The sequence below is a fragment of the Orbicella faveolata genome, unplaced genomic scaffold, assembly GCF_042242905.1.
Source record: "Orbicella faveolata isolate gen_17 unplaced genomic scaffold, um_ofav_v1 contig_14, whole genome shotgun sequence".
Classification (NCBI taxonomy): Eukaryota; Metazoa; Cnidaria; class Anthozoa; order Scleractinia; family Merulinidae; genus Orbicella; species Orbicella faveolata.
This window is the reverse complement of record NW_028301541.1, coordinates 2,397,501-2,419,301: the sequence shown is the minus strand read 5'-3', so window position 1 is coordinate 2,419,301 and position 21,801 is coordinate 2,397,501. Positions and strand designations below refer to the sequence as shown.

The window sequence follows — 21,801 nt, the reverse complement described above, 5'->3', positions numbered from 1 at the left end:
TTTCCCTGAGCTGGAGAGAAGTCTTTGACAACAGTAAACACCCCCTCCAATGTGAAATTTTCATTGTACCCGAAGAAGGTTGGTTTGGCCAGCCGAAATGTAGTACAATAAAATCGTGCTACGTTGTTACGGTCTCTGCTTACTTAGGGCGGTGTCAAAAAATGATTCTGAGGAGGAGGAGCAAATCTTTACTTATTACATGCAGTATTAAAGTCTGATTCAAATGCTGAAGTGAATGTCCTGTCTTTCTAAATTTACAAAAAGTTGTTGTCCTAGTATGATGTACTACTATGTCATTATCAGTTTCTTGCGTGGTGACAAAGCCAGGGTCAGCAAAAATAGGAAGTTTCTGTCTTTGTAGAAATGGATCTGAGACCTTTTTCAAGAAACTGATTTAAAACTAAGAACGAAAAATCAAACGTAGCCCAATCTTAGCACAATCACCCCTTAGGGTGGGGTACCAGGCTGAAAACCTTCATCTTGGACGAGGTCTGACAAGTTACATACTTAGTTTGGTAAATGTATCAAAATCGGCCGGATTTTGTACTACGACAAGGTATGACAGCTTTATTTTAGAAACTAACAACATAATTATTATATGTTTACTAAAGAGGAATTGCTATGCTGCGCTGTGTACATTTTATCTGTCGAAATTCTAAGATCATACAAACATGTTCTAAAGCAGGTGTAATGCTATGTAAACACAAATCATAGTCACTGTAAAGGCTCCATTACTAACCCCAACGGACCTGGGGCCTGTTTCTCGAAAGCTCCGGAAACTTTTCGGGCCCGTAAAGCCATTTTTAGTTCATTTGTATCTACAAACGGAGAAGTGTATACGCCTGAAACTCCTTGTATGAAGGGAACCTCTTTTCATATTAAGAATACGTAGATAAAACAGCTCTGTAATCGTAAGGTTCGAGATTTTGCTCCGGCTTTCCGGGCCCAAAAAGTTTCCGCGGCTTTCGAGAAACGGGCCCCTGAATTCTTTTCGCGACTTTGAGAGAAGCCTATTAAATGCTAATAAGCTATCTTGCACAAACGCATGAAATGTTAACTAGCATGGGTGCACGTGTCTCGCGCGAGAGCGAAAACTCAGTCGCGCGCGGCGTATTACTTGTTAGTTTGAAAAATGTCTAACTTATTGCTAAATAATCATTTTTCTGCTCAGAAGTTGCGCTGACTTAACAATCATCCTTGAAAAGGTGGAGGACGCGAAAACCACCTTTGCTTTTGAATTTCAATCAAAGGCTTTGTCAAAGTTAAACTGCTTCTGCGAGATTTTGTTGAACAGAAAAGTTGAAGCACATTCTAAAATAATCGACCAAAGACAAAAAATGCCTTAATGTAAATGTTAGATGCTATCAAGGGTTTGTAAACCAGTGACACCAATTAGTAATCAACATCCAAGACTTAACTAAGTGTAGGTGTAGATGAGACTTAAGATGAGACCAGTGCGAACGAGGGGGAAGCTTAATTTTACGGTATCGTATTTTTAATGAACTGCACCAAAGGAAATTTTAAGAGGCTGTTACAAGCAAAAACCGCCTGTAAGAGCACAAGAAAGTAAAACAAACAAATAATTACCAGAATAGATAGCGATTACATTTTATCTTCATAATGATAAAGAATAGTTTAAGAAATATTAAGTGATTGTCACAACATATGGCGCCAACTCTCTCCTGATAGCTTAATTTCACTTTTTCCTTCTTCCTCAGAAGTTACATTGATAGGTTGTGGAAATCCTCTTCAACGGAAGCTTCTACAACTGAATATGCTTTATCTAAGTTCATTATGGTGTATGATTACTGGTTTGATGGTCTATCATAAATAATCTATCTACAACTTTTGTTACAACCTCTGCAAGATGTATATTTATAGTATTTATGCTCAAACTAGTGTCTTTTAGTGTTTTATAGTCCTAGCATTTATGCAATTTGTATACATGTTAGGGCCTACGTCAGCTTCTGTTTTTTACTGATTTGTTTTACTGATTTATTTTTCTATTGAAGAGATTAAATCGCTATTTTTTGCGGTATCATGACATTATGGCTGTCTCGGGTATTTCGCCCATTCATCAAATTTTCATACGTATAATCACTCTGTCTGCGCCCGTCCGTGTGTTTTCAGTCCGTCCGTTCATCAGGCAGTCATTCAGTCATTCCGTGTGGCTGTCTATTTGTCCGTTCGTCCAGCCGTCAGTCAGTCCATCTTTCCGTCTGTCCGACAGCCAGTCAGTCAGTCCACCCGTCCGTCCGTTCATCCTTCCGTCCGTCAGTCAATCAGTCCGTCAGTCAGTCTGTCAGTCTGTCAGTCTGTCAGTCTGTCAGTCAGTCAGTCAGTCAGTCAGTCTGTCAGTCAGTCAGTCAGTCAGTCAGTCAGTCAGTCTGTCAGTCTGTCAGTCGGTCAGTCTGTTAATATGTCAGTCTGTCGGTCAGTCTTGACCGGAACTGTCGTGACTGCGTAGCGTTACAACCGGATGTCATATTTAGTTCTTAGATGATTAAAGATGATTGACAAGTGAAATTGTAATAAGAGACAAGTATTGTGAAATAGGTTGAAAGGGGAGAGACACGAACACAACGCAAACAACACGAGGATTGAGAGAGAAACTATTTTGTATTATTTTCGTTTCGTTTTGTCATTAAACCCGGGAATTGTTCACAACATCGAGAGTCTTTTGTGTGCCGTACAACTTCGGGACAGTCTGTCAGTCAGTTAGTTACTTGGTCAGTTTGACGACCTCACTCAGTTAGGGAACTAGTTTGTGATCGTTAGTAAGCCAATTAGGTAGATAGTTTTTTTTTTGTTTGTCGATCAGTAAGCATCTTTTTATGTATATTGTACCTGTGTTTTTTTGATTTCCGGACAGCAGTATCGCATATCACAGCTTTCTGTCACTTCTTGCCATGCTTAGAGCTATCACCAAACTTAGAATTGTCAATTCTATGATCGCGCTCAATTTCTCTCAAGTAAATGTGCCAGTCAAGTAAATGTGCTAAAAAAGACGTTTGAACGAGTGTCAAAGTTAAAAATCAGTTAGTTATCAGCTCATCTGTAGTTCCTCAGTCTGCTGGTTTTTCTATTTTCGCATGTCTCAGCCAGAAAGAATTCGTTGATATGAGTGATATGTCCGCTATTTAGTTGTATCTTAGCGATGAATATGTACGTTGTTTGTGGCATAATTTACCTGTTTCGTTGTTCCTATTTATTAGCTTTTGTGCAGATTTTTTCTTTGGCAGCTTAGCGTTTGTCGGGCTGTTGTTTGTCTTGTCTCTCTACCTATCTGTCTGTCTCTCTGTCTCTCTGTCTGTCTGTATGTCAGTCAATTGCGTCAGTCGGACTGTCTTAGATCCATGTGTAGGTCCAATGTGTCTCAGACTGCTATTAGGTCTGCCGTCTTCCAGTCAAGTTGTTTTAGGTCTATCATTAGGTCGGACTGTACGTTGCGAGTAAGTGTAGTGTATCCCAGACCTGATATCAGGTCTATCTGGTGGTCTTAAGTGACTATTAGACGGTTGTGCCCACTCCTCCAGACAGGCAGTAAGCACTGTACGATTGTCAGTCAGTTATAGCTGCTGAAGTGTCATTTTGTTCCCATGACCTTTTTTTGGCACTTTGGCAAGGTATCTGTTGTTTCTGTGCTTATCGTCGTCAGTGACTGGTTGGTTTTTTTATTGATTAGGCGTATTCTTAACAGGTCGTTATTTTCTTCACGAGTAAGTTGACGTATCTCTGTTCTTTGCTCCGATTAGTTCTCGTAATCAGTAGCAGTTAGTACCGTTTGTTACCAGTCATCTGCTGCTCTTACTTTTCTGTTTCGTTCTTTTTCTACGGTATTTTGCTATTTTGTTTCCTTGTCGTTCTTACTTTCGTACCGTATTTTGCTCAACTCGATATTTTGTCACTGTTCGTTTGTTTAAATATTGGCTCGTTTGTTTAATTTCTTCAGTTGAATTACACTTGCGGTCAACGTGCCTGCCCTTTCATTTCAATCAGGCATCAGTTCACCCCGTCGGAAGTCATTAAGACAAGCTGTCTGTTTTCAGGTCAGTCCAAGTCAGTTTATCTGTCAGTGATCAGTCAATCATTTAAACCGCAAGAGGCTCAGTCAATCATTAAATCAATCATTCAATCAGTCACGGTAATTACTTACTAATTAGTTGGTCCGTTGGCAGTCGGTCAGTCCCTCATTCAGCCAGTCAGTCAGTCAGTCTGTCTGCCAGTCAGTCAGTCAGTCGGTCGGTCAGTCAGTCTGTCAGTCAGTCAGTCGGTTCTAGTAGTTTGTCAGACAGTTAGTCAGTCAGTCAGTCAGTCAGTCAGTTTGTCAGTCAGTCAGTTTGTCAGTCGGTCAGTTTGTCAGTCAGTCAGTCAGTTAGTCAGTCAGTCAATCCGTCAGTCACTCCGTCACTCGGTTATTCAGTCGATCAGTCAGTCGTCAGTCAGTTAATTACTTGCTAGTTAGTAGTTAGTGGGTCCGTTTGTCTGTCAGTTATTCAGTCACTCCGTCACTCGCGAATTTTTCGGGCTTTAATTTCACAGCTACTTAAGTTGTGTGTATAACTGCGATGATCAATGTCTAGTCAGTCAGTCAGTCAGTCAGACATTTTGTCAATCAGTCACTCTGTCAACCAGTCACTCAGTCAGTCAGATGTCAAACAGTCGATAAAAGTTATCGAGTCAATTATGCTTTGATATCTTTGCGACCACTCCTTCGATACTCTAATACTAGAAGTTACGAAATGACCGCAAACTTATACCAGTACAACTTGAAATCAAGGATAGAGATTTCAAAATTAGCTGTCAATGTTCAAATTGATGAAAGGTTGTTACTTTTCCGAGGTTTACGAACCCTTCCAATCATGCGAGAATTAATTCTGCGCGTGCTCTGTATGTCTTTTTCTGTAGTTTCTGAAACATTCGGAAGTTTCTGTTTGTTTAGTTAGTTTATGAATTAGTCAACACAGTTTGTTCAGACATCCAAATGATCTATCCAGACAAAACACTCAGTCCTGTAGATCAGGTAGACTACGAATATTAATAAGTAAAAAATTAAACAGGATTAACTTCATGACCATTCAGACTATCACTTTCAAATCAAGAATTTTTCTTTGATCAGTTTGTCTAGTAAGCAAATAGGCCGTTTAATTGTTTAGTCAGGCATTCAGTGGTCAGTTTGTAAGGTCTGTCAGACGTTTTTGCGTCAGTCAGTTGCATGGTCTGTCGGGCATCAAGTTAATCAGTTGGTTGTCCGTTTCTCTATATTTTTGCCTGTCTCTCTGCCTGTCATTTTGCCTGCTAGCTGTTCTGCGCGCAGATTGTCACCCTTTCGGTAAGCTTAGTCATTCAATCAGTCATTCATTGAGTTAGTCACTCAATCGGTCGGTCTGTCAATTAGCCATTCAGTCAGTCAATCAATCAGTCATTCGGTCAATCGGTTAGTCAGTTAATCTGTCAGTAAGTCAGTCAGCCAGTCGGTCAGTCAGTCAACAGTCAGTAAGTTAGTCAGTTAGTCAGTTAGCCAGTCTGTCAGTCATTCAGTCAGTCAGTTAATTACTCAGTTAATCAGCAGTCAGTCAGTAGTCAGTAGTCAGTAGTCCGTAGTCAGTTGTCAGTCGGTCAGTCAGTCAGCCGTCAGTCAGACAGTCAGCCAGTCAGTCAGTCAGCCAGCCAGTCAATCAGTCAGTCAGAAGTCAGTCAGTCCGTCAGTCACTCTGTCACTAAATTATTCAGTCAAACAGTCGTCAGTCAGATGTGTGTCAGTAGTCAGTTGGTCAATAAGTCAGCCAGTCATCTTTCAAACGGTCGGTTGCCAATTCACTCAGGCGATTTCGAGTTGATTTATTAGTGACATGGGGTGAAAGAACTGAGTGTGGAAATGTCAAATGCAATTGACGAATTTCACGTGAACGTACGAAATCACTGAGACCAAATTCAATAAGTCAGTCGGGTTGCTGCTCAGTAAGGCCGTCAATCAAGTATTAGCATATCTTCTAGAAATTTTACTTTAAAAATGGGTTAAAAGGTCTGCAGTCGGACTATCTGACTGTGTCGCATCATGATTTGACGATGATAATGATAATGATGATGATGATGATGATACATCAGTCTGAATCACTTGATTCGTTTGTCAGATTTTCAGTTAAACGGATGAAAAACGGCCCTCGTAAATGGCCTTTTACTTAATCAGTTGATCAGTCGACTATTTACAGAATACTTAGCTTACTTAGTCCATCAACTCGCTTAGGCATTACAATTTAGTTTAAGTCTGTTTGGTCGCAAATAGTCGTCAGCCATTCTGTCAGTTCTCCTTTAGTAATATGTCTGATATGTAAGTCATAGTCAAATGATCGACCACTTAGTTGTTAGTATTAACGTATACGTCAGTCGTTCGCGACTCAGTAACATATATCACTTTCACACTCGTGCAACGTTTCTCAGTTTTAGACCGGTAGATCCTGAGCAAAATATACGAGAAGCGCAAGAAGAGCCTGTAAAAATAATCAGAGGATTTGTACATGTATGCGCTACGTACATTAGTCTCCTAGTGACTGTTGAAAAAACGAAAATCACAGGAATAACCTCTTCCCAATCAGAAAAAGCGAAGATAACGCATGCGCCAATCAGAGCTTAACACAGACACGGGCGCCAAGCACGAGGAAATGCTCAGAACCAGTCACCTGATTGGTTAGAAAGAGACACGGATCACCCTGATTGGTTGGTTGAGGTTGAGGTAAGTTGAACGAGATCATATCCAAAATCAAAGCAAATGTGTAACTACAAATTTAATGACAATTAAGGTAATTCCTCTGAAATAAAAGTGACAATAGATTTTTCTTCAAACTTTGTCCACTAAATATTTATCATATGATAACTTCAATTTTGAAATTAAAAAAGGGGGGTGCCCATGCTCATTAAGGAGCAGTGAGGCATTGAAAATGCCCCATTTTGGCATTATTAAATGCTTATTAGAAGAACGCATTCCCAGTAATTGTAACATCTTTGTGAGCCCGGACTCATAAGAACACGCATTAAACTACAGTCAGTACATTGTGTCGGACACAAATAAACGTTTTAAGTTTGATTCAGACAGAAAGCTAAATCCTTGGTTAAAAATTTGAACCAAATTTCTTGACGTGGTTTCCGACTGCCAAATAGAAAAGACCACCGTGTATCTGCTATTTTTCTTATTTATTCAATTTTCAGCAATAGAAATTAGATCAGTCTTTTCTCACGCAAAGCTTATGATTAGTTGATTACAATGAGTGGAAAACAAATTGGGGTGCCTGTGCTCGTTGGTGAGCTAGAGCCATTTTTCAACTGACAGAGCTCAATATCAAGGCAAATCCGTCATGTTTTCAATATGTGCGTGCACGGGCGCGCGCTAATGACGCCATAAATTATGCGCAGTAAGGATGCGCAATGCAAATGTGAGGAATGACCTAAAATGAATACCGTTTAGTTAGTTTAGTCTTAGTTTAGCAGTAATTTTGTCTGTGGCGGCTATGTCAATCAGTCAAACAGTTGTTAAGTCCATTGGACAGTCAATAACTGATTCGTGAAGTACGTTTTGCGAATATAGGATAAATAAATGAACTATGTCTAATCCCTCTATAGAGTGGTCAATTATTGTTAGTGGGTACATGTGGTAATTCTGTTTTGTGCTGAAGTTTTCATTCTAACAGGCCCTTATCACGAAAGTCAGTAATCAGTCAGTTTATCAAACAGGCCTTTTGCACTGTCGATACCGTCGGTCACTGGCCGGTAATGTTGGTCGATCAATCAGTTCTAGGTAAAAAATATATATATATATTCAGTTTGTCAGTTTTATGTAAATGGAACGTCCAAAGTTGGTGCAAACAATGGTTGAAATCGAGACACAAGCCTGTAACTCGGTGTCTGTCTGTCAGTCTGTCTGTCGGTCAGTCAATCTGTCTGTCTGTCTGTCTGTGTACATTACACAGTCAGTCCAGTGATTTAAAGTTGTCACATGGTTATTTTCCGTCCAGTTGTCTGTCTGCCTAGCTGTCTGTATGTCCCTATTTGTTTGTCACAGTCTATGTCAGTCTGATTTCAGTACGTTTGTGTCTAGTGAAACTGAGTAATTCCGTCCGTCAGGGAGTCAACGTTTGTCGTCAAGTGTAAAAGTATTTTAGTGAATCTTACATACACGTCGATAATTTTAAGTATTTATGGAGTGCGTAATTTGTCGGTCGATTTCAGCCTTATTGTTGGACCTCATGTCCGCAAGTTAATCAGTTCAATAGACGGTCAGTCATATAGTTGTTTGTTTAGTGCGTCTTTAAAGTTAATAGTCTGTCTGCCTATCTACTGTCCGTCCTTCCGTCAGTCAGTTATTCTTCACGTCTTTGTACTGCAATTGAACGTTTTATGAAATGCCAGCTTTATGATGAAAGACTTCAGTCAATTTAACATAATTGTCGACAATGCGGTATATATACGAGTTCATGATCTTATGACTTGACCGGTTTCATTGTGAGACCCTTTGCATGAAGCTGTGTGAACGTTATCAATTCTGCGTCTGACGTTTCTGTTGCGAACAGTTCAATTCAGCTGGGCAGTAACTAAGTACGTCATGTAAGAATCAGTTAGTTGAAATTTACGTAAAATAAAACGTTGTATAGTCACTGAGTGACTCAAGCGTTTCGTTGCCGTTAACTTGTCCTCTGTATCAGTTAGACAGTAGAGTAAGTCCTTCAGTTTGCCACTTATCCACATCATGCGATTACATTGTTATGGTGCGTGTATCTCTGTGTGTTCGTGTATCTGTCCGTGTCTGTTTGTCTGTCTGTCTGTCTGTCTACCAGTAAGTCTGTATGTGTCTAGGTCGGTCTTTCTGTCTGACAGTCTGTCTATCGGTCAGTGTTTCTTTCCGTACGTCATTTTGTGTCTGTCTGTCTGTCTGTCTGACAATCCGTCTATCTGTCAGTGTATCTTCCCATTCACCCTTTTTTCTTTCTGTTGGTGTGTTTCTCTGCGTCCGCCATTTTGTGTGTCTGGCGGTCCGTCCTTCTCTCAGTGTTTCTTTCTATTCGTCATTTTGTCTGTCTGTCTGTTTCTGTGCGTCCGTCGTTTTGTGTACCTGACAGTCAGTCTATATGTCAGTATTTCTTTCTATTCGTCATTTTGTCTGTCTGTCTGTCTGTCTGTTTCTGTTCGTCCGTCATTTTGTGTACCTTACAGTCGGTCCATTTGTCAGTGTCTCTTTCTATTCGTCAGTTTGTCTGTCTGTCTCTCTGTTTCCGTGCGTCCGTAATTTTGTCTGTCTGACATTCCGTCTATCTGTCAGTGTTTCTGTCCATTCAACAATTTTTTTCTGTCTGTTTTTCTGGTTGGCTGGATGTGTCTGTATGACCCAATTTTAAAATATGTCTTTTGATTGATGGCAGTCACATATATTGGTACTCAGGTTTCATATAAAATATTTAGAATTCAGTCAGTAAATCTTTCTGTAGTCTTTTCAGTTGCTTGTTTTAATTTCTCAGAGTGGTCCTAAGTCCAACATCAAGCTTTAGATACATTTTTATCGTAGTTGTTTTACACCTCTCGCCTCGTTCGTCTGTCTGTCTGTCTGTCTGTCTGTCTTTGCCTTTCTCTGTCATTTTGTCAGTCTATAATTTAGTCGTTCAGGTGGCTTTTATTTTGTTTCCAAACACTTATTGTGTCAGTCAGTCTGCAGTTTGTAGGCTGTTCATCGGTCGTAAGTTCAATGAGATTTTTATGAGTTATCTTCGGGCTATGAATTAACTATCTACACAGCTCTTGGGATCAGTTTAATAAAAAAAAAATAGTGCATCAAAACTTTGGTAATGCAGTCAGTCTAGAAAGTGAGTCTGCGAGTCAGTCACAATAAGTCAGTCAATCAGTCAGTCAGGCAGTGAGTGAGTCCGGGAGACAGTCAGTCAGTCAGTCAGTCAGTCACTCAGTCAGTCACAGTAAGTCAGTCGATCAGTCAGTCAGGCATTGAGTGAGCCAGGCTGGAGTGAGTCAGTCAGTAGGGAGTTTAAGTAGTAACCACGACGGCGACACCGGGAACAACGTCGAGTGAAAAATGAATATATACTTTGCCTACGAATCTCGTTATACTCTAATGTCATTTACTTTGTTTCTTTTTGTCAAAAATATGGAACATAAGGTTAAATTCCAAATAGAAATTTAACAAATTAGCCGGCGTGGTTCACGTTCTCCAGACAACGCCGAATTTGGTTATTTCACGTTGTTGTTTTACAGAGAATCGCTAAGACATGTATGAAGAATTATGATGCACGGTACGGCCATTGCTCTGCTCATTAAATCTCTTGTTTAGTGTCCTTCCCATTGCCGTTATGCTTTTCGTAAACTCCCTATTCAGTCTGTCAGTCAGTTAGTCAGAAAGCAAGTCCGTCAGTCCGTCAGTCAGTCATTCAGTCTAGAAAGTCAATCAGCTATTCAGACAGCGAAGCCGTAAGTCAGTCAGTCACTCAGTCAGCCAGTCAGTCTGTAAGTTGGCCAGTCATTTAGTCAGTCATTCAGTCTGTCTCTCAGTCAGCTAGTTAGTGACTCATAGTAGGCAGTGAGTCACAGTCAGTACATCTGTCATGCAGTCAGTCACAGTAGGTGAGTCCGTCAGACAGATAGTGAGTCCGCCACTCAGTTAGGCATTCCGTCCACCATACAGTCAGGCGGTCAGATATTCAGTCATGAAGGGATTAAAATAAGGGAAAGTTAATAAACGCGACGTTTTGTCATTAAACAGCTCAAGCGCTCGAGCGTCAGCCTTATGTCTTACCTGGTCGTCAATTCAGTCAGTTAGCTATTCCTGTGTCCATTAATCTGTGTGTTAGTCAGTTAGTGAATCCATTCAGTAAGTCAGTCAGTTACTCAGTTTCCAAGTCAGTCAGTTAGTTAGTCATTTCACAAAGCTAGCAATTTAACCAGTCAGTCAGTCAGTCAGTTAGTCAGTCAGTCAATCAGTTAGTCAGACAGTCAGTCAGTTAGTCAGTCAGTCAGTCAGTGAAACAGTTAGTCAGTTAGTCAGTTAGTCAGTCACAGTCAGTCAGTCAGTTAGTCAGTCAGTCAGTTAGTCAGTCAGTCAGTAAGTCAGTCAGTCAGTAAGTCAGTTAGTCAGTCCGTCAGACAGTCAGAATGTTGGTTTGTAAGTTTTTAAGATCGTCAGTTAGTACTTGTTAAGTATGAATGTTTGAGCGACTGTCTGACTTCTAGCCCGTCGGTCGATAAATCAGGCAGACCGTCAATCACCCAGTCAGTCAGTCAGTCAGTCAGTCAGACAATCGATCAGTCATTCAGTCCGTCAGTCAGTGAGTCAATAGGTCACTCAGTTAGTCATTCAGTCAGTCAGTCAGTCAGTAATTTAGTCAAATCAGTCAGTCCGTCATTTAATCAGTCAGTTAGTCAGTCAGTAGGTCAGTCAGTCAGTCAGTCCGGCAGTCAGTCAGTACGTCAGTTAGTCGGTCGGTCAGAGAGTCAATCGGTCAATAGTGTCAACCAAACAAACATCAGTCAGTCAGTCAGTTAGTCAGTCAATAAGTAATATCCTCATTCGATTACTTTAGTACTCATTATAAAGTCAACTGGATTTTCATCGGAGGGTCATATCGTCAGTCACTGAATTACCCATTTAGTTGTTAAGTCAAACAACCATTAAGTCCGTTAGTAAAGTTCGTTCAGTCACTCTTGTAGTCCATCAGTAAGAAGTTCAGGAAGGGAGTAGTTAGAATAGTATTTTGGTTTCACTTTTGACTGTTGTCTAGTTTGTCTTGTGCAAGTTGACTTTGTGATTCAGTCGGTCGTTCAGTAATTGCATGGTTCAGTCTATTACAGGTTGCTCTCTTTAATGAAGTCACTCTGAACTCTCTGTGTTAGAAAAAGGTTAGAGCATCAGTGAATACAACAATCGGTGTGTCGGTTTGTTATTTTGTCAGTTTGTTAAGCTTTTATAGTAAGAGAAAACCTTCACTCAGTCAGTATGGTTAGTTACAGTAAGACAGCACACACCTGAAGTAAGTGGGTGTGTGTCTGTGATAATAATGATAATAATCAGTAATCTATCAGTGTGACTGTCTTTCCCGGCCTCTTGAATCTGTCTGTCTGTCTGTCTGTCCGTCAGTTAGTGAGTCTGTCTCACAGTCGTTCGATCTGAATGCCGTATCAGCCAAATGCCTTTATTCATCGATTTAAGAAACGTTTAAGCTAGTTAACAGGTTAATCCATCGTTTTCTCAACTTCAGTGATGTAAAGCTCAGTCGGGTAGTCATTAATAGCGTTATCAGCGTACACAGTAGATACCCAGTAGTCAGTATTAAGTTAAGTCACGGTGAGACAGTCACGCAAGTGTTAGCTTCTGTAGTTATCAAAAGATTGTCACAGCAGTCAGTGTATGTAGTACAATTCAGTAAGCGTAAAGTAGGTAGATGTTCAGCATTGTATGTATGTTAATCATTCGTTTTGTCAGATTCAGTTCGTTCGGTCAACAGCTTTTTTAAGTGCTTATCCCCAGAGCCCGGTTGTTAAACAAAGCGAGGTCAGCTGAAGCCAGTAATCCAGGATTTATGCCAATTTGAAAATTAGAAATAAAGACTTCTGTTTGAGTTGTCATTTGACTACTACCAAACTATAATTTAAAACTAGTCATAAAAATCTCTTTTAAACAAGAGGAAAGAAACCTGGGCTAACCTTTAATCCAAGATTAGCTTTCGATCTCCTTTCAAACAGCCGGGCATGTAGGGTAGACGGTCAATCATTAAGTTTATTATTCACTCCGCTAATTCGTCTGTTCGTCGATAAGCCAGTTATGCTGATAGGTAGCTGGCCAGTCAATCAACCACTTTACATGGAGTAGATCAGTCGATCGTTAGTTAGTTTGTCTATATGATTAGTTAGTTCAGTTTACTCATTGTTGGTCGGTTGGTTTCAAACAGTGGGCTAGTTAGTCCTTGAATACATTCAGTAAGCCAGCCTATAATTGAGCGGCCGAGACCGTCGGTCAGCCATGCCAGCAGACAGACAGTCTGTCAGACGGTCAGTTAGTCAGAAGGTCAGTCTGTGAGACAGTCAGTCTGTAGTTGGTGGGTCAAGCCAGTCGTTCCGTCAGTTAATCAATATGTCTGGCTGTCGGTCGGTCGGTTGACTATATAGTCCAGAAGCAAGTCAAGTTGGTTGGTCTGTCAGTTAGCCTGGTCAGTCAGGCATCTAGTTATTCAGTCAGATGGTCATCAACTTGTTGATTTGATCAGCGGTCTTTTAGTCTTTAGCATAATGCTCAATCATTCAGTCAATCAGTACACCAGCCTGTGTCAGCGTGTCTGTCTGTCTGCTTGTCACACAGTTATGATCAGTCCTTAAATATCCTTGTCAAGTGGGCAATGTATATATCGCGTCAGTTATTAGCAACCAGTCGTGTGGTCATATTGTTGTCTGTGTCTGTCTTGAAGTCGGCCGGCTAATCTCAATAATTTACTCTTTAATGTTTGTGAAAAGATATTTTGTATGAAGTGACATCTGCGAACCCTCTGCAGCTGTTTGTAAAGTCAAAACGTCTGTCCTAAGTCAGTCAGTCATTCCAGTTGTAAGTCAGTCTCTATAGAGTTTCTTTTTAGATAATGAAGTGTTCATTGCTGTTATGACGCAGCTATGGCTAGTGCAACTGTTGTTTCCGGAACATTTTTGTTACAAAACGATTCTAAAGCTTTATCATTCCTAGAGAAAATAGCGTCTCCGAAATTTTTCGCTCAAAAGAAAAACTGATTAATTTTACCGAATATATCCATAGATATTTACAGATTAATCGCTTTATCGTCAAAACAATATGGAAAATATCTTACCCTACGTAGTCACTTGCCTTATCGCACGGTAAATACGTTACGTCGGCTGAAAATAAGTCTTAAAATATGAATTATAAACTCAGTGCACATGAGTAAGGTATAAATAAAAGGTAAAAATACCATGCTACAAGTATAAATGATCCTCACTAAAATTTACCGAAAAGATTTAGAACTACAAAATCGCCAATTTGACAGCGTATCTATCTTGCCTTAAATTATCCAAGGGGAAATCATCGCCCTCCTGAGCGAATAAAATCAGTTATTGTTGAAAATGGTTTCTGAAACCTAGAATAAATACTTGAAAATATATACATGAATTAGCTTTAAGCGTTTTTTGGTTGATAATATAACATAACAAAATTTGAACGAGATTAGCAATCTTGGTTAGTAATCTTTAAAAAAAAAACACTGGCATAAAGAAATGAGCTTTGAATTGTCTAGTAAATAAAGACCTGGAATATAAAACGATTTTCATTCTTTTCGTTTCCACGCAAAGCTGTAATATTCAAGGCTAGGAGAGACCTCTTGCCAAACTTAGCTAGACGGTTTTGCCGAATATGACTTGTGAAACAAATTTCCCATGCAAAATTACTTCTTATATATAGCGTAAACGTGATTGTGTGAAACAACCTCGTTCCCAGGGTCTCTCGTCTTCCCTAGGCGGGAAGACAAGAGACCCTGGGAACGAGAGACGGCTGTGTTAGCTTCCAAGACCTCGAGGTTTTATGCTTGGAAAACGAGAAAGATTCTGTTGAACAAAAAGACCACGAGAATGAATTTTTTCATGAGTGACCCAGACGTCCATGATAGTGGAAATTTTCTCAGTCTATCAAACTGCTTATTGAATAAAAAGTCTATAGTCGCTACTTTGTTCATTTTTTTCTTGAAACTAGAAATGATTTTGAGTTGTATACGTGCCGAGTAAGTTGACGATTTGCAGTAGATAGATCATGAAAGATATGAAAGATTTCCACTAACATGAGCCGGGATTACAGATGAAGGAACGAGTACCGTTTTTGAACCAATCTTCGTTGAAACACTCGGAAATTTTTCGGATTATTATTATCCAATCAAAATCTAGAGCGAACGTTGACGTGTTCTCCGAGAACAATCACGTCAGCATTACGAAATGAGATTACGTCATGTTGCCTAGCAACAGCTGACAGGGACTGCTCTCTCAGTCAAAATCTTGCCCTCAGAAGGTGCCTGTTCCTTAACTACATTAAGACTAATGATTTTTCTAGCTTAAATTATTTACTCTAAAGCAAGACCAAACCTCAAACAGGCAAGCTGCAGAATGAAAGCGGAAGAAAATGCATAAAGGATAAGCTAAGGTAGTTATTGCTCTCCACGAAGTCTCACCGTAAAACACCGTCTGAATTGGTGTGGTCGCAAAGTTGCGCATTTCGAAGAACGAATCCTGCGCCCATAGTGCCACGTTCGTGGTCAGCAGAAACAGCGTTCCTTGTCGGACGATATTCGCTCCCAGTTCCTTGAGCGGTCTGAAGCGAAGTGCTTTTATGAGAGCCGTGGCTTGCAGCATGGCTTGAAAAAGAATCAGAGTTGATTTAGCGAGGGAGAAGTCTGAAGCGTAACGGTGATTCCTGATTTCGGCGATGGTGGCGGTGAGGCATAAACCCGCGTAAAGAAACATTCCAGTGAAAGATACGATTAACAGCGTGTCATCCGCTCCGAAAGGATACCAGGTGAATTTTTGATTCATCAAACAACGCAACACCACCCAGCAGGCAACACACATAAACACCAGCAATATTATTTGATAAAGATAATAAAACTTCAGTGCGTTTATGGAGTCGCGGTCAACCCACAGCAATCCAACTGCGAGAAGCAAAACGATCGAGAACAAAAGGCCTATTAAAAGACCTGGGTCCGAGCTAGGGATGGCGTGTAGGCGAAGTGTATCCTGGTTCTCGACACATGATTGACATATCGATGAATTTGACATGGCTCTGTTTAGCGAGAAACGGCTGGAAAATCTTCCACTGGACACGGAATCCCTTGACGGAGTAGTAGCCTCGCAGGTTCCATACCCGTGATCGTGTTCAAATTTCTCTAATCGTTCGCTAAGATTATCCGTAGTCGTATTAAAATCCGAGAGCTCGTCATAGATATAAATATCTTGCGGGTCGGGATCGAGATCCCGCATCCCGCTCCACATGGTGTACAAGATGCCACCCGCAATTAGCGAATATTCCATCGTAAACGGATATAAATAAGGTTCGGACGCCTCCCAAATCTTTTTCATAGAGTAGTGATTTGCAAAGCAAGCGTTCTCTTCGCGTGTGCTTAAATCTTCGAGTGTTCTACGCGTACTAAAGATGCTTTTTGAATGGCTAAAAAGCGCGCGAAACCACAGGCACACGTTGGTGCCAAGTATGTGGAAAAGTACAAGTCGAATGCTTGGTGATTTGTGGAGGGTGGCCGTGGCAAATTTGCGTAAAAATAGAATTTGCGCAAAGATGAAAACAGCCTTAAAAATTGAGAAAAATAGGCTGGATAAGTTCGAAGAGCATTCAATATAAAAAGTAATATGAAGAAGATCCATAACACAGCTTCCCGCGCCAAAAACATAGGCTCCAGCCATGAGAGGTCTGTGTGAGTGAGGCGAGGGTGTGATAAAATCCACGGTCTTACGATCGCTTTGTTTACAGAAGATGTAGCAGATCCACAGAAGCGCTGGGCAAATGCAAGTGATAAGAAATCCATCAATGTGATCGGCTGTAACGCCTGAGTCGGCTTTGGAGTCATCTTGGAGCCATTTAGAAAGATTGAACACCACCCCTGCTGTTGTCAGACAAATCAGATACAATAAACTTGCGATTTTTCCATCTCCTTTGACTCCGTCGTCTGGCAGTATCGGTTCAAGAACGTACATGAGAGAAGTGACGATGACTCGAAGAAACTTTCTTTTTTCTTCATTTTTTGGTTCTTCTTTTGGCTGGATGTTTCCCACGACTTTTTTCTCGTAGAGTGGGTAAGTTTCTTTCTCGCACCGCATGGTGTTTAGTTGTTTTAAAGGTTGTTGAACATCGAAGCCAGGAGCCAAGCGGCCGTTTGTTTCTTCCTTCATGACGTCATGACGCTAAAGCAAAACACCCGGTGGATTTCTGTGAGTCTTTTCATCAACAAGGCTTTCTTATTGGACAGTTCATGAGCTCATTGATCAGGAATCATCATTACTTCATGGACCACTGGCTCATTAAAGTTGGATTGGTTTCTGTTGTCACTCGGCAGCCAATCAGCAGCCGCGGTTGAGGTCATGGATCAGTAGAGCGATAAACTCATGAGCTTTAAGTGTAAAGCACTTCAGTCTTCACGATTCGCCATTTTTTCCTTTTGAAAAGTCAAACTCTTTTCATGGTTTTAATTACTTAAATATCTGAGCATTACTCCAAGAAATCGCTGAATTTATGTATTTCAAATAAATCATCTAAACACTGCTATATCAAGTCATATCTCGTAACATTTTGGTCTCTAATCTTCCTCTCTTTTTTGTGATGAAGAAATTCCCTGTTTGGAACTTTCGTTGTTGGTAAAGCTAAGCTTAACTGCTTTGATCGTAAAATAATCAAACAACTTACACGCACCAATGGTTTTAAAAGTACCAACAAAACTTGAAGGATTTCACCTAAAACTGAAATAATTCAATAAATGCTAAAAAAGAAATTTGGAAATAGTATAGACTTTTAAATTGGAGGATATTTTCAAATCTAGTTTGGCTTTTCTAAATCGCGCATTTTGCGTGATGACCGTGATGTTTAAAGCCGTTTTCATCCCCGGTTTTCACCTTAGAGTACTGTAATATGATAGCGTTTTGCTTTTAGTTCACCAAAGCGGAAAGACAATTACGTTATGGGAAACTAAGCACAAGACAACAGAGAACTGAACAAAGGAATGCATCACCGTGTGTAAGTTAGGAAGAGATGTTCAGTGAATATTGGATCAACAGATGAACTAACTGGTAAAGTTTCAACAACACATCGTCACTTTCATAGACACGGAAACTAATTTTTGCTTTATTTGGCTCAAGAACCGTTTGAAATGTTAATACACATCGTCGCTTTTCTGTGAGGAATTCACTGGTTCACTAAAATGTCCTCTTTTATTTTTCAACATCAATCAATTTTAACCGAAACCTCGCAATTCTGGAAATTATAGTTAAGTCCCATCAGTTTCAACATCATTTTCCCGTAACCTGTTTTTTTTTTCATCTTTCCTTGCCAAATCCAGTTTTGATTTTTGGTAGTACTATTCAATTTCTGTATTTAAATTCGGATAATACTTGTTCTGGATAATTAAGGAAATTTTGGCACCGATTTACAGCAGGTCAAAATTTGAAAGAAAACATTAACCACCAGAGAATTGTGACCCGCCCATGACACGGTTTGTTTTAAAAATCTAATTCTGTAGATGTCGATCGTTTCGACTATCATTATTATTTTTTCCCCTGATCGGCCCAGTTAACAACATTTTATTACTTTAAACTGAGAAACGAGGAAATTGAATTTAATTTTCTTGCCTTTGTCGCCTTTTTCTGTAATAGAAAACTCAGACGTGTTTAGAAAGTATCGGATAACTACGCGGATAGTTTGGGACCGAGTACTAGTGCTAGTGCCCAAGCCCCTTGAAGTACAACAAGCCTTCTTTTTTAAACATTTTGATTTCGGCCTATCCTCGGGTAAAATATCGCAGCATTGCAAGCATTGTAACGGAATATAAATGATACGTTCCAAACCGGGATCAGAATGGACGAATTTAGCATTTTTGAGCTGATTAAAATTTTAACTTTTCGCCAAATTCCGTGCTCTGAACAGTGGTAGGAAATAATTGTCTTGGAAACGAGCCACGTGCATTAATATACACATGATACGTGTAAGCCGGAACATTTATCTCATCGCAATTACTTTTAGTGGTGATCCGCTTTGAAAATGGTGCTAAATGAATTCAAGTTCATCTCACCTCGCACGTGTGGCGTTTTAGTGTTAATTGGAAGCCTACAGGTTCCAGTTTGTCCCCGTTCAAATAAAATGCAAATTTCTCCGGCGGGCCAATATTCTCTCCTTTGACGAGAACAAAACATCCAGTTCATTTAAGCCAAAATAAATTCATTTGTGTAATGAGTTTCGCATAACAAGTATGTGTTAAAAACCGCCTCTACCACATTGTCGCTGGGAGTATTTTCTTGGAAAAAAATTAGAATTTTCGCCAGAAAAAAATTGTATTCAATATGCCAGCCGATTCTACTGTGATCTAAATAGAACTTGTCAGGTTTAAGTTTACGACCGCTGTACATATATTATCAACTGTCAAGCCACAGTGACACAACAATTAAGCACCAAGCAGGCTGGTAACATATTTACACAACATGATCGGGTCAGCTCGATGGAAAATCTATGAAAGAAAATAACATATTTGGTTCGGATCTTCGGAAATGAGCGTTCAAAAAGGTTATTACCATGTTACTACGACAAAACTTGGAAGAGATGTCTCAGCTAAGCCAACAAATTACCATGCGCCTGTCACTGCTGTGTTTACAAGGAACGCGCTAACTTCGAGTGTTCCTCGCGCGGTGGGCACAAAGACTGTTCAACCGAAAATAATGTCCCCGACAACTAACCATTCGGCTCAAAGAAGAAAATACGTGACTTCTTTGTCTATTATTCCCAAAGAGAAGATTCCCAAGATTGTGGTTTTGCCGAGTATTGATAAAGATATTGTTGGATCAGCAGCGAAGCAGGTATCACCTAAAATTCCTGTTGCTACAAATACTACCGTGAATAAGACTTCAAGAGAAGCACCGAAGAAAGAAAAGGTTAGCCAGTCAAAACCAAGGTACGTCTCTTGTCTTCATACTTCCTTGAGCACTGAGTGGAAGAAGGCGAACAGTTTAGATAAAGAATATATTTCCCACAAGGAAAAAGGTCGGAGAACTTCTTCGCTTCAAATTGACTGTGACTCCAACAGGAATACAGCTCGATCAGCTGCGTCAAACAGAAGTTCTTCGCTTGGACTTCGCGTCGAAGACAACAACATTTCTAAGCTAGAAAATCGTCGATGTGGAGAAAATTCAAGCACTTCCTCTTTAAATCGCAGAAACGTTAAAGAAACTACGGGCATGAACAAGCACAGCGTTCGAATTCAATATATACCTTTGAGGAAAAGTTTCACGATCAAAGACTCTGTCATAGACACCAAGGTACTTGGAACATCTGCGAATTTAAAAACTCGCTTTCAAGATCAAACGCCTCAACGACTTCGACCGAGAATGCTACCAAAGAGTCGCTTTAGGGTCAAAATTCAAAAATGTCACCATAAAAACGTCAATATTTCAGATTCCTTGAACGCAAGCCGGGATAAAAGAGTTAAACCATTAGAAAAAGCGAGTCGAAGCGTGGTTATTCAAGATAAGGGTCCCCGACGATCATTTTCTGTTCAAAAACCTACGCTTTTGAGCGCGCGATGAAATAAAGAAGGAAAAAGTCTTAAGATATTAAAAGCAAAATATTGAAGCAGAAGTTTGAATTAGTTGATACCAAGATATTGTCGCGAATAAATTGTTAGCAATTCAAAATTGCAAATTTCTTGGAAGATTATTGTTATTGAGGATTTATCATGATGGAACCAAATTTACATCAAAAGTTGACGCGATGTTAAATGGCGTGTGTTTGCAGAAATACAGCTTGGCTAAAAAACAAGGTTGACGGAGTCGTCAAGAATAAGTTTTAAATTGTAATCTTAAATACTGCCTTCGGATACAACAAAAGATGAGATACGCTAGTAAAATTACTAAAAACTGTCACTGAATCATTTAACTTCTCGATATTCGCCTCAACATTCTGTTATCTGTTACCTCAGGGTCACAGCTTTCTACTTATAGTAGTATATCAAGAACTCATTTATAAGCGTTTGACTGAAACTTAAACTTAGCTTCATTTGAGCGAAAGGAATCGTTCGGACCTTACAACAGTTGTTCTTGGTGACGCCTCAGTAGACAAAATTAAAATTAAACTGAAACTTTTAAACTGTCAATTTTTTAATGCAGAGTTTCTTGTCCGCGCTATACTGAATTCAGTGTATGTATATCGATGGTTAATTTCAACAAAGGTTATTGCTTCGCTTCTAAAATAAATATTTCTTTCCTTTTCCAAATAAAGCACAACGTTTGAGCGTATCAAATGTTCCTTTTTCAGTACGCTTGGACAATGTTTTCAAAAATATTGTTTTGATGTTTTCAAAATAAAGAAAATGGCAAGCTCGAATTAAAAACCCGCCGCCGCCAAAGGCTGGTAAAATATTAATGGTACAGTCTACAGGGTCCTTAAAAGCCGCGCGAAAAGCCATTATCTCACGCTGTTGCCTTTGCGTTCTTTGCTTTTAAGCGAGATTAAAATGTGCCCGAACTAATTGACCAAACAAAAGTGAGTCTTTTTGGCTAAGCTCATCGGACAGCTTTCTACTAGGTGTGTGGTCAAAAATGAGCTTTTTTCAAAAAAGGCATACTTAATTTTATTTTATATGCATATTCGCGAGCTATCGAGTTCAGCAGGTTGACACTCCACTTTTACGCCGCCTGTTAATTTACAAAAAAGCCAATTTCCTGTTTCGCTTAATAAGTCTGAAGGTTAAATTATTTAATTTCGTTGTTTTGCCTTCCCGCTAGCAGATTTATATTGAAATAACGACAGTTAGGCTTCCTTTCCGGAGAGAGTTGTTCAAACAAAGACAATTACTATAAAGAAACTAGAGAACCAGATAAAGAATATTACACTTCACGAGAGGCGCTGCGTGACGATCCAATTAAAACAGCTGCGCGGGCGATCAGCCTCCTACGCACGCGCTCTTAGGTCTCTTAGGGCTCGTCACGCAATCATCCTCTGGAAGATTGCGTGACGGACCGCGCGGGAGACTACGAGGGCGTGAGTGAGTGAGTGAGAACTTT

General features: G+C 40.0%; 2 protein-coding genes across 2 annotated transcripts; one reads left to right on the top strand and one right to left on the bottom strand.

The window, feature by feature from the left end:
• Positions 1-539: 539 nt before the first annotated feature.
• On the bottom strand, positions 540-17,150 carry LOC110055642 (proton channel OtopLc-like). The gene has a single exon (XM_089287278.1). It carries the CDS (start codon positions 16,930-16,932, stop codon positions 15,082-15,084), a length of 1,851 nt encoding a protein of 616 aa, XP_089143404.1. The 5' UTR covers positions 16,933-17,150; the 3' UTR covers positions 540-15,081.
• A 1,479-nt stretch (positions 17,151-18,629) lies between these two features.
• Positions 18,630-21,038, top strand: LOC110055683 (uncharacterized). Its single transcript, XM_020762068.2, has one exon. The coding sequence runs from the start codon at positions 19,294-19,296 to the stop codon at positions 20,323-20,325; it is 1,032 nt and encodes a 343-aa protein (XP_020617727.1). The 5' UTR covers positions 18,630-19,293; the 3' UTR covers positions 20,326-21,038.
• Positions 21,039-21,801: the final 763 nt, after the last annotated feature.

Excerpts from the sequence above, each read along its gene's own strand:
- LOC110055683 (XM_020762068.2), top strand. The coding sequence starts at position 19,294 with ATGAGCGTTCAAAAAGGTTATTACCATGTTACTACGACAAAACTTGGA.
- LOC110055642 (XM_089287278.1), bottom strand. The coding sequence starts at position 16,932 with ATGAAGGAAGAAACAAACGGCCGCTTGGCTCCTGGCTTCGATGTTCAA.